General features: G+C 39.4%; 1 protein-coding gene across 9 annotated transcripts in view; it reads left to right on the plus strand.

Moving 5' to 3' along the window:
- Nucleotides 1–13,141, plus strand: part of PHLDB2 (pleckstrin homology like domain family B member 2) — a 240,793-nt gene that overhangs the window by 144,412 nt on the left and 83,240 nt on the right. For all 9 annotated transcript variants that reach the window (XM_070369008.1, XM_070369028.1, XM_070369044.1 and 6 more), the window contains one exon: nucleotides 4,066–5,414. In XM_070369008.1, the coding sequence (XP_070225109.1) occupies nucleotides 4,066–5,414 (1,349 nt within the window). The remainder of the gene's footprint in view (nucleotides 1–4,065; nucleotides 5,415–13,141) is intronic.

A 13,141-nucleotide genomic window follows, 5' to 3' on the forward strand; every position in this document is an offset into this window, starting at 1 on the left:
ATTATAGTAAATATTGAAAATGCAGAGTTCTGGGCTCAGGGCTTAATTTCTGACTTTCATTGCACAGCATCTGCTCTGGCTTGCTTTCTGGATTCCTATCTTGCACTTAATTCTGTTTCCTATTTTGTGTGCATTACCTTACAACCAGAGCTTTGCCCACTAACTGGCTTTAGTTCTTCTCTTATTATTCTAACATCTGACTTAACGGATTTCCCTTTGTATCCTTTTCTAAAATACACTAAATGGTAGGAGGATTGCTGTCAGATTTAAACCACACTTAAGACAGGCATAGACTTGGACCCCACAGAATGTATCTTACATGATGGTGTAGATGGGAAAAGATTTAGGTAACTATGAGATAGAAATACATAGTTAATAAATATAGAAAATAACTTGCTTTTTTTCTACACAATTTTTGTTATTAATTCTGTCAGAGACAGAATGTTTCCTGGATGTACCAATAGTCTGACCTCAGATGGGCTTGAGATTTTGTTTATATTTTTAAAACCTCAAAATTTTAGGTGTGGAGGTAACTTTATGCTATCATTGGATAATACCCATCAGACTCTCTTTCTTTCAGTGGGACTTAACTCCATTGTCATTTCTTCCTATCATAACTTACCCAGACTACCCCTCTCACTGGGTTAGCTCCCCTCCATCTGTCAACCAGTCCTTTACCAACCTGCCAATCAGTCCTCTATTAAGGCATGCATCACATTGTGTAGCATTTATTCATACGTGTATTTTCCACTTTGGATTGTAAGCTGTATATTAGCAGGAAATACTATCTTTGACCACATACTTTCCAGGGCCTAGCTCAAAGCCTGGTTTATAGTAGGCACTTAATGAAGATTAGCACCTTCATAGTAACAAACAACTCTCAAATCTCAGTGGCTTAAGACAATCTTGGATTGGCAAAGGCCCTCTTCCCCATTATCCTCACTGAGGGAGGTAGGCTAAGGAAGCCTTTACAGACTTGGACACAAGAGGGGTATGGAAATGGTGAATCATGCCAGCTCTTGATGTTTCAGCTTGGAACTGAAACATCACTTTCTCTCATATTTCATTGATCAAAGCTAAGGGACATAGCCACACCTAATGTCATAAGGATGAGGAAGAAAAACACTGCAGTGTTTCTGAAAGGAAAGAACAGGAAAAATAGTGAGCAACACCAATGCCTGTTAAGCCAGTGTCTGAGATGTGGTAGGTACTTAATACATAATTAATGAATGAAGTACCTAAAACTACCTGTTAGGATTTTAATTTTTTCTATACCAGAAGCAGAATCACCTCAAGTAATGAAATAATCTAATAACTACATTTAAAAAGTGAGCATACTAATATTATCTAAGCTATATTCAACAAACATCTGGAGACCTTTTGGGCAACACTTTGTTCATTTATTCATATTAGGGAAGTGATTAGGGATATAATAGCAAGAAATGATCAGATTCAGACAATGTTTTAAGGACAGTGTTGATAGGATTTGTTGATGGATAAAATGAGAAAGGAGGGAATGAAGAAGTGACAGATGGTAGAGGATAGAGGATATAATGATAGAGGAGACCAATGATGACTCCTTAGATTCTGGCTTAAACATTTGTGTGTAATTCATGTGTATGCTGCTGCTGCTGCTGCTAAGTCGCTTCAGTCGTGTCTGACTCTGTACGACCCCAGAGACGGCAGCCCACCAGGCTCCCCCGTCCCTAGGATTCTCCAGGCAAGAACACTGGAGTGGGTTGCCATTTCCTTCTCCAATGCATGAAAGTGAAGAGTGAAAGTGAAGTTGCTCAGTCGTGTCCGACTCTCAGCGACCCCATGGACTGCAGTCTACCAGGCTCCTCTGTCCATGGGATTTTCCAGGCAAGAGTACTGGAGTGGGCTGCCATTGCCTTCTCTGAATTCATGTGTATAGGTGGGTGTGTATATAAGGCTGCACCCATTGTATGTTTTTTAAAATTTAGTATGGTTTTTAAAAATTTATTGAACATTATATTACTGTACTTTTTATGTTATAAACATACCTCAAAATAAGATTTTAAGTGGTTTAATATACACTCATGACATACTATGGCTTTTAATTTTCTCCCTATTGTTGGGAAATTAGAGTATTTTTTCCCTTTTAATAAATAGCATGGTAATGTTCTCAGGTTCCACCTACTTCCTTGTTTCCTCAATTCAAAAGAATTGACATGAGGGAATTGGCCATGGTTTGCTGGAATTTCAACATGGCAAACCAACATGTGATGCAGTTAGTCGGAAATAGAAGGAACCAAGACTGGATAGAGGTCATCTTGATTTCAGTCCTCCAAGGGGGACATGGTGAGATAGCTATAGCTTGAGCCAGACTGGTGTTGCTTTCAAGGTCAGAATTGGTGGTGGTAGACAATTGTTGAGAGGGACGTTTGTGACCTGTTAAGACCCAGAGGGCAGGGCCAGATCCCAGCTGGGAAGCAATTCTAAAGGAGAATCTTTAAAAAAATTTTTTGAGGTCCAGTTCAAAAGATAATCATGTTTTTTTTTCATAAGGGCAGGGCTTTGGGTTGGAGGATAAGGACCCCAAGGCAGAGCTTGTCAGGGGGAAGCTGCAGCTTTGAGGGTGTAAGGACTCAGCCCATCACTAGGATTTAAGCAGCCAGACTGTTTCTTGGCCTGACTCTGTGGATGAAAGGCAGTTCCTTATTAGGCTGCCTGCATTTGCCCAGGAAATCTGTGAAGCTGAGCAAGCAAGATGAAGATCCTCCATCTGAGGCTGGGAGGGAGTGGGGAAGGCTGTGATGGATAATTGAAAACTTGTGTTCATTGAGTGTCTCTCCTGTGGGACAGTGGGAGTCAGGAAGGACTGGAGATATGATAGAAATACTGTATATAACCCTCTTCCTTAAACTTGTATGTCGGTCACAGAAACAAGCACATTATGATATTTATTACTAACCAAATGTGATTCTGTTTACATATTACATATTACAGAGATGTAGTAACTGGTGTCTAAGAAGTTGGAGGACAGTCTTAGCAGTGCCTGAGTTCAATGGGAATGTTTAAACTGCATTTTAACTTTGATGATAACTTAAAGTATTTTGATCAGTTTAAAATATAACCTTTCACATTGGCAGGGTTAGTTTATAATGAAAAGACATTTTTATAGACTATAACTTTAGTTTCTTAAGTTAATATTGTTCAAACTTAGGGTCCAAAATATATTCTTACAGGTGTATCCATTTAAAAATTCTTTTATTCACTGTGGAAACTAGAATATTAATCTGAACCTCAAAGGATATGTGGGTTCATATGGGTGTAAAAGAAGGAGAAAGGTGTTTCCATGAGAGGAGAGAGTTAGATCAAGGATGATCGTGCTGCCTCTGGGATGCCTGGGAACTTGAAGGATAAATCAGTTTCAGGGTTCTAGATATTCTACCTGACACTGATATGTCAGACATGTGGGGACCACTCTTCCCTCTACTGTTGTAAATACCTACCTTCCTCTGATGGATGCAGGAAGTTTTTTTAAGTCTTTTTGTTGAGAAGGTAACCTTCATAGTCCTCTTTTAAAGAATCATCTTCTAACCCTCATGTTATTTATTGATCACAAAATTTTCTTTCTCTGCTAGAACGTGAATTTAGTTTCCTTAGAATTTCTGAGTGGTTAGTGTTTCTTACAGAGACATCTAAAGGAAAGCCCATTGCCTCATCCCTTCAGGTGTTCGCTAGGTACTCAGGAAGCAGGTGGTCCTCCAGGGAGTAGAACACTGAAGGGTCATTGTCTATTTTAGGTACCACCCCCTCGTCTTGCACCTGTACTTGCTGTTAGGGATTTGTTCCTCTCAAATATCACTGATGTTCTCTTGAATTATTTTTCTTTTGCTCAGAAAACATCCCAGATCAGTGGTCTTTAGTCACCTTCATTTTGCAGGACAGCTTTACTAGGTTTATTACTAAAACAGCAACGTATCGGATTGCCAGCCTATTTGTGTACCCATGTAGGCTAACGAGTGATTGGTCTTTTTAAATATTTGTTAAGTAAAGCTGTCTCTCTCTCTCTGTCTCTCTCTTGTTTTTTCTTTGCAGATTCCAACAAGATTATGGCAGAGCAGAGCCACATGCAAAAGCAGCTGGATTTACAGAATGGTAGCTTAGAGGCAGGCTTTGCGGAGAACTCCCTCGAAAACGATTCCCAAAACATGATGGAGAGCCTGAGCCCAAAGAAATATTCTTCCAGTCTGAGATTTAAAGCCAATGGAGACTGTTCTGGCTCCTATTTAACCCTCTCACAACCTGTGCCTGCTAAAAGAAGCCCATCTCCTTTGGGAACCAGTGTCAGAAGTAGCCCTTCTTTGGCCAAAATTCAGGGAACGAAGCAGTTCTCTTGTGATGGAAGTGAGAAAAGTCTTTCCATGAAACCGCCCACCCCTTTACGCAGCACCTCACCCTCCCTTAGTGGATATGCACTTGGGAGAGCAGATTTTGATCATTTTCTTGGCCGGGACGCCGAAAGGTCCTTGAGGCTTTCAGAGAAGCCTCCCTATTCCAAATATAGCTCAAGGAATAAATCCCATGACAATGTCTACTTTCTCGGAGGGCTGGAAGGCCGAAAAGCATCTGGCTCTCTCCTGACCATGTGGAATGGAAGTTCCCTGAGTGACACTGGCTCCTCGCCCATCAACAGGTCAGGGGCGGCCAGCATGCCTTCAAGCCCAAAGCAAGCCAGGAAAATAAGCATCCAGGACAACCTGACACTTCAGCCCAAGTTGAGCAGACACCGGGACCCGGCATCGGAAAACATCAGTTTAAGAACCAGGAAGTACTCTAGCGGCAGCCTGAGTCACATGGGCGCCTACAGCCGCTCTCTCCCCAGGTTGCATAGAGCCACCGAGAACCAGTTGGCACCCCTCAGTCTGCCTCCAAGAAGCTCTCTGGGCAATTCCAAACGAACGAAACTGGGGGAAAAGGATCTACCTCATAGCATTATAGACAATGACAATTACCTGAATTTTTCTTCTTTGAGCTCAGGAGCTTTGCCCTATAAAGCCTCTGCCTCCGAGGGCAGTCCGTACGTGAGTTCCACCCTCAGCGTGCCTGCCAGTCCTCGAGTGGCTCGCAAGATGCTTCTGGCCTCCACCTCCTCCTGCACCTCTGACGACCTTGACAGGGCTTCCTACTCGGGTACCAGCCCTGGTCATTCGTTTCCTCCTGGGGAGCTGGACCGAGCATTTGCAGCCAGAAGGAACTTCTCGTGTGGATCTGTCGAGTTTGATGATGCAGACTTGGACAGCCTCAGACAGGCTTCAGGAACCCCCCAGCCTGTCCTGCGGGAACGGAAAAGCAGCATTAGCTCCATTTCCGGACGAGACGACCTGATGGATTATCATCGGCGGCAGAGGGAGGAGAGACTCAGGGAGCAGGAGATGGAGCGATTGGTAATCTTTCTTCATCTGACTTGACCTCACTGTTTCATTGAGCAGCTTCTTGGAGACAAGCTCCAAGGATACATGTGGGTGTGTGGAATTTCCCTGTGTGCCAGCTCCTGGTGCCCCTTCCAAGCTTTCCTCTTGCTAACCTTCCTCTTCCCAAATCACTGTTATTAGTCACATAGGGCTGTTTTAAAGGCCTACACGTGCCTAATGCTACATTAAATTGCTCTGCAGAGGCCTCACAAGTATAAACTCTTGATAAAGCTAACAAAAGTAGTTGTGAATTTTACTGAGTTTCTTTAAAAGTCTTACGGACTTTTAAGACTATGAGGAAAAACTGATATGTTATAATTTACGTCATGAAATTTGAATGTATATGCTATGATGGTAATAGTCAGTGAAATGACAACTCACTGGGAATTAGGCAGTAAGTTTTTCTGTATAGCAAGTTGTCTGAGAAGTTGAAAGGTTGCCCCAGTGGTGCTCAACCTTTTTTCTGCACTGTATACACACACATACACACACACACCACACATCATACTTCAGCCATGTCTTAATACATATAATGACTTCAAACTTTGCGTGTCCCCCAAAGTTACTAAGTTGTCTTTTTCTATGGATTTATGATTACTATCGGAGAAGGCAATGGCACCCCACTCCAGCACTCTTGCCTGGAAAATCCCATGGATGGAGGAGCCTGGTGGGCTGCAGTCCATGGGGTCGCAAAGAGTCGGACACGACTGAGCGACTTCCCTTTCACTTTTCACTTTCCTGAATTGGAGAAGGAAATGGCAACCCACTCCAGTGTTCTTGCCTGGAGAATCCCAGGGACGGTGGAGCCTGGTGGGCTGCCGTCTGTGGGGTCGCATGGAGTCAGACACGACTGAAGCGACTTAGCAGCAGCATGATTACTATAAAAATATTGAAAATAGTAAGAGGAAACAGGAGAGTCCCACTAATGAATGAGAACAAGCTGGCACATTTTTCTATTCTCTTTTCTTTTAAGCATAAGTTTTTTAGGGTGAATTCCTGTCAGATTATTTTGATTCATTAATGATTTCCTTAATGTGGGAAGCAGTAGGATGGTAGAGCTGATATTCTGAAGTATAGGAGTATCAAAGTATTTTAGTTACTAAAAAAAGTATGCTGGAATAAGGTTTCTGAATCCCATACAAAGCTAGTTAATGCCCGACTGGACAGTAAAATTTTAACTTTTGGATTATAATGAACTGAAACTATTTACATCTATACAGGACAGAATTTTCTTGAAATTTTAGAAAAGTAATTATCTGCATTATTTGCAGCTCTTGGAAAGTTAATGTCTATCCTTACAGAGTTTCCAAATGTCCTGATCCATATGCTAGTGAATGAAGACAAATGTGTATGCCCCAGAGAACTTGGTGTCCTGTGGGTGGGAATAGCAGTTTCTTTGTTACCATACATAATCTCCAAATATTTTTCATGATTACAAAAAGGCATTATATTTGGGCTTGATTCATTGACATAAATTAGAAAAGGTTGTAATTAGCATATAAAGGCCTTCTTGTATGTGAATAGCAAACCTAGCACTATACTGTACTGAACAACTCTCATTGATAGAACCAGAGAATCTATCTGATAATTTATTAAGGTATCTAAGCGAACATTTCAGTGGCTTCATCTCTCCAGAGGTCTTCCTTAAATGCTTTTATTTACTCTTCTGTTCTAAGGAAAAGAAACCAAACTTGAAGTTCATTGACAGCAGGTTTCATCTTTAGCATGTGTAAGTGTTGGTAAAGTTCTCTTTCCTCTAGTTTTCCCAAATCTGCTAAGGTTCCTGGTAATCCAGTGACCTTTCTTACTGCCTGTAAGGTTGGTGTCCTGTAAGCCCCAAACAGGTCCTAGATCAACTTCTTAGGAGAGGTTTTGGGTATTAACTTCATATATGAGGTTATAACCCTTTTTCATTTATAAAGAGCTTGTAATAAGAAATGAGGCTTATTTTTAAGTAAGACACTCTACATTTGGCTGCTATTGCATTGTCTACTTGTCTGATTACATCCCAGTGAAACGGAAAACAGATTCTTATTGAGTGTATGCAAATAATGTTATTGCCATTAAAAAGTAAAGTGACTCAAAAAAATATCACTTCCTGAATTCTGAGAGGCCAAGGAGAACAAACTGCCATTAAAAGAATGTTTCATTTAGTTTGCAAAATCAGAGTCAACTGAATTGAGGGTTAGAGATAGATGAGGATGAATGGTAAAAAGGTTTTCCCCATCAGAAAATAGAACATTAAGATTAATGCCAATAATTTTCCAAAACACATATCTGCATTTGGAAATCAGATTTCCAGTTTCAGGTTCATGAGTTCTATATAATTAATTCTATTTCTCTAGTCTTGAGTCATTAATTTGATTTCATATAGTCATTTATTTCTGGACTAAATGAAGTCCTGAAAGTCTGATTTAGTTGCTAGTACTAAATGATCCTTGCCTATATAATGCCAGCTCTTCTGTCAGCCTCTGCCCGTAAGTCCATTCTTTGAAATATTAAGAGTAAAGAGTATCTGGTAAAGTGCTGTCCGTGAGGCTCTGAGACTGTCTTTCTTTGTTAAAGGCATATCCTCATCTATAATTTAAGCGGTCTTTTGGTAAGCATGAGAGGAAACCACAGACTATTGGGTGAGGGAAAGGGTAAGTGGCTGTGGTTAATCTATAGTTAATTTAACAAACCTGATCAACAAGAAGGAACGTTTGAATCTTCTATTATGCAATAGGATATTGATCTTATTTAATTAGTGTTTCATGCAAGGATAAGAATATACTACAGAGGGTGAGGATATTGATGTATATCCAGGGCCTTTCCATAGGTATGCAATCACCGAGCTTTATAAAATGTTACCTATAAAAAATTAGATGAGGGAAAGCTGAACTTCTCATTTGATCTGACAAATCTTCCAATGCATTTTTTGATAGTGTTGAGCTATTTATACAAGGGGTGTAGTGAATAAACCTAAATATTTCTAGCATTCTTTTTGTAAGGTTAAGAAAAAAAAAATCTTTGTCATTGCCCCCCTCTGGGAAAACTTAGAGATAGTTCGACTGTGAAAGGTATCTTTGAAAAATTTGTTTTCCTGAATTTAGGGTCTGATCTAGGGAAGGCAAAATCAAATATTAATTAGAGATTAATAATATAGGATTATGGATGCCTGAGAAAATGAATGTTGCAGTTTGATTACCTAATAAAATGAGGATAAGTTATTTATTATAAATAATAAATCTTAAAGTAATCAGAAATGACCTATTTTGATCATTTTAAATATGCAAGTATATATCCCAGTTAGGACAAAACACAACAGATTATTCTTTTCAGATGCTGAAACTCTTCTCTCTGGACAGTTTACAAAAATAAACTTTTACTACCTTTTGTAAGCATAGGCTGATTTCTCCAAGATTAGTAAGCAGGTCCTTTCATTAGGAGATAACTCTATTTTAGCTTTACATTAATAGGATGCTTCTCATAAAAAAGTTACTTCATAAATAAACTCATCAGTACTACTCAAATTTTGCCAAAATTTTAACATTTTATTACATCTTTACAGAACTAACTTTGTAAATGATGTAAACCAAGTCAAATATGCTCCTTTTCTGCAAATCTCACATTTTAATATAAGTTTATTCAAAGTACTGTTGATTTACAATATTGTATTACTTTCCGATGTACAACACGGTGATTCCATATTTTTATAGATTATATTCCACTTAAAGTTATTATAAGATACTGACTATATTCCCTGTGCTATACCATATATCATTGTAGTTTCTTATTTTATACATAGTAATTTGTGCTCTTAATTCCCTACTCCTATAAGTCCCTCCCCCCTACCCTCTCCCCACAGTAACTACTAGTTTGTTCTCTGTGTCTGTGAGTCTGTTTCTGTTAGGTTTATTCATTTGTTTTATTTTTTAGATTCTACATATAAGTGCTAACGTACAATATTTGTCTTTCTCTAGCTGACTTATTCATTAAGCATAATATCCTACAGGTCCATCTGTGTTGCTGCAAATGGGAAAATGTCATTCTTTCTGTAGCTGAGTAATGTTCCATTGTCTCTGTATACCACATCGTATTTTTTCATTGTCTGTCAATATATCTACTTGCTCGAAAGTGACAGTCATTTAAATTCTAAAAGATCTACATTTTGTACTCCCTCCCCCACATTTTGAGCTTTGGATGTCATGTTTTACACCTTCATGTCTATCCCTTAGTTGTTTATTGTAGTTATAATTGATTTTACAATTTTTGTCTTTTAGTCTTCCTGCTCTATTCTTATAGTTGATCCACAGCCTTTGCTATAAATTTGCCCCACCTGTGGGATTTTCCCTTTCCTATAAATTCTCACGTCTTATTGTAGCCTTTCATTTTCCTCTTAGAGAAGACTGTTTAACACTTCTTTTAGCGTCACTTTAGAACTGATGAACTTGGTATTTTCTTGTCTGAGAAGTACTTCATCTCTTCTTCACTTCTGAAGGGTAACCTTGTTGGGTAGAGTATCCTAGGTTGCAGGTTTTTCCCTTTCAGCATTTTAAATATATCGTGCTACTCCCTTCTGGCCTGCAAAGTTTCTGAAGAAAAAAGAACTGATAACTTTGTGGGGATTCCCTTGTATATGGCTCTGTTTTTTCTCTTGCTGCCTTTAAAATTCTCTCTTTATAAATAACATTTGCCATTTTAATTATGATATGTCTTGATGTGGGTCTTTTCCAGTTCATCTTGTTTGGGACTACCTATGCTTCCTGTACCTGGATATCTGTTTCCTTCTTCAGATACATTTTTCACCCCATCCCTCTCTCTCTTCTTCTTGAGGGAACCCTATAATGTGAATATTATAATGCTTGATACTGTTTCAGAGGTTCCTTAAACCATCCTCATTTTTTAAAATTTGTTTTCTTTTTGTTATTATGATCAGGTGATTTCCTTTTTTTGTTTTAGATCACTTATCACTAGGTGTATCACCTCGTCTTCTTTTAATTCCTTCTAGTGTATTTTCATTTCTGTTATTGTATTCTTCAGCTCTGACTGGTTCTTTTTTTTTTTTTTTCCTAATTCCTTGTTGAAATTCTCACTGTGTCCATCTTTCTTTTCTCAAATACAGTTATAAGTGCTTTTATAATTAATGCTTTTAATTTTTTACCTAATTATTTAATCTTTAGGGGTGTTCTCAGCACTGTTTTTTGTTCTGCTATTTGAAACAAACTCCTATGTCTTCTCATTTTGTTTAAATTTCTCTGTTACTATGGAATTAGGTGAATAGTGACCTGTTGCAGTTGTGAAGGTGTGTGCTTGTGTGGGAGTGTCCCTGTGCAGTCTGTGTGAACTCAGTGGCTTTAGTGGGAGAGTTGGATCTGAAGTGAGCATGGATGGCGCTTTCCCCTGGTGTGTGTTGTCAGCTGTCACCTTTGTAGGAGGTAACGATGGAGATGGAGAGGTGGAGCCAGGGCCTCTTGTAAACCTGGGCTTCTCTGATGCTTAATGACTGACATCCCTCTATTGGAGGCAGGCCCAGCTCTCAGGGTGCTGGAGCAAAAGCTCTTTGGGTTGGATTCAGCCTGGTTCCATTCCCTCTAATTGTGTGCTTTCTCTTCACAGTGGCACTTCCACCCTAGAGAAGAGCAAGCCAGAGCTAGAAGGCCTGGTCTCGGCACTGGGTTCAGACTGTGTTTAATGCTGAGACAGTCCCAGCAAGCGAGTCAGAGCCCCAGGCAGTTTCTAGTTTGTTGCCTTCAGGACGCCTTGCAGCCAAATCTGCCTTTACCCTTTTCAGAGACCAAACATGGTTGAGCTGGCTCTACTTCCTCTGTATGCACATCCCTCTGTCTTCCAAAAACAGCAGCGTTGCCCTGGTATGGTGCAGCAATAGGGCAAGAGGGACTGCAGTAGGCACCCTGTGCAGGCAGGGCTGCAGGGTAGGATGGTTGTGAGAAACCATCTAGAGCCCTGGGCAGTTTCAATCTGCTTTCTGCCCCTAGCTCTGGGAGTGAGGAAATGTGTGTGCTCTTCACAAGTGGAGTCTCAGTTTCTTACAGCCCTCCCGTAAGTCCCACTGGTTTTCAAAGCAGCTGAAGGGTCACATTTTCTGGTGTTTTACCTAGGACTGGGGTGCCCAGTATTTGGCTTGAACCCATAACTCTCCAGGGAGGATCCCTGAGCCGGTGATAACCCCTTCATCTTCTGCATCCCCTCATGGAGATGCGAGTACCAGCATCACAGTTTTCTCTCCCTTCCTACTTGACTGTGTGTGGGCCCTTCTTTGCAGCCTTGGTTGTAGAAGAGCCTCCGATCTGTGCTCATTGGAAGCTGCTCCACACATGGTTGTATTTTTAATGTGTTTGTGTTGGGGGCAGTTGAGCTCAGCACCCTCTTTCCACTATCTTGAACTCCCTAACATCCCCGTCTACAATTTTTTAATTTCTGTCAACTTTTGTTCTTCACAGTCTTCTTTCACTTTCTGGAACAACCAGACACTAAGGCAAATGACTTAAGATATTGTAAATTATGTTTAAGGTGACACATCACAGGATGTAATTACTATTGATATAAAAATACTTGTCACAATTATAATTCAGTGTAGTTGAACATGAATTTTGTATTTTTTAAATCTTATACTATATATAGAAATAATCTTAATATCTTTTCAGTAAACTGGTACACGACATTAAAGAAGTTCAGATCAACTAATCTATGATAAAACTAAACTTATCTGAAAGATGAAACTATACTTGTATCATACTATGCATTGATAAGATAATGCAAAGACATATAGCTGTTTTTTAAACTAAATTATCAAATTAGTGTTTGATAATTTGTATAAAGCTTTACTTTAGTCATATAAACTTGTTTTCCACGGAAAAGAAAACTGTTTCTGAAGTTAAGACTTTTGATGAAGAAGGTCTTTTTCTTAAAAAGAATACATTTAAAATTTTAGAATATCATTTGGGGGGAAATCTTGGGAATATTAGGTTTATTTAAATGCTTATTAGTCTCTATAAACCAATCATAGTAGAGGTCCTTTATTTTAATTTATTATTATCTTCAGGAAGTAGGAAAATATTTCACTCTCACAGGGTGATATTTTTTCTCAGTTACAGAGACTGGGCAAAAAATACTGTCCTGATTTGAGTTCATAGATAGAAAAATAACAGATGAGAAAGAACGGCAAACAAATGCTGAACCATGCTCACTGGGGAAAGGCTGGCTTCCAGTTCTACCTCACAGATCACCAAGTGGTCAAATCATAAAACCGGATTCCCAGTTATTGCACCATTAATGCAGAAAATTATCAGTTATTTGCAAACCAAAACCCCGCTCAGACGTAGACAAGAATCAGAAACACAGAGTAGGTAAACACAAACGTTAGAGGACAGTGAGTCAGTGGGGGTAAAGTTCTGCTGCCATTTGAGATTTACTCCAGGATCCAAGAAAAGCTATGCCTGGGCTTCCAGCCCATGAGATATTGTTCATGAGTAGTACAGTTCAGTTGGCTCTTCAGGATCCACTGGGACAATTAACTGGAATCTCCACGTTGTCAAAGCATAATTTTCAAAAAATAAACCCAACTCTTAAACAAATATAAAATTAATAGATGCCAAAGATTTATTGAATTCATTAATGAGGAAACCGAGCGGGATACAGTAGATACACTAAGCATAATTTCTGTAGTATTTTTTAACTTAAGTTTTGACTATCTCAGT

The sequence above is a fragment of the Bos mutus genome, chromosome 1 (genome assembly GCF_027580195.1).
Source record: "Bos mutus isolate GX-2022 chromosome 1, NWIPB_WYAK_1.1, whole genome shotgun sequence".
Lineage (NCBI taxonomy): Eukaryota > Metazoa > Chordata > Mammalia > Artiodactyla > Bovidae > Bos > Bos mutus.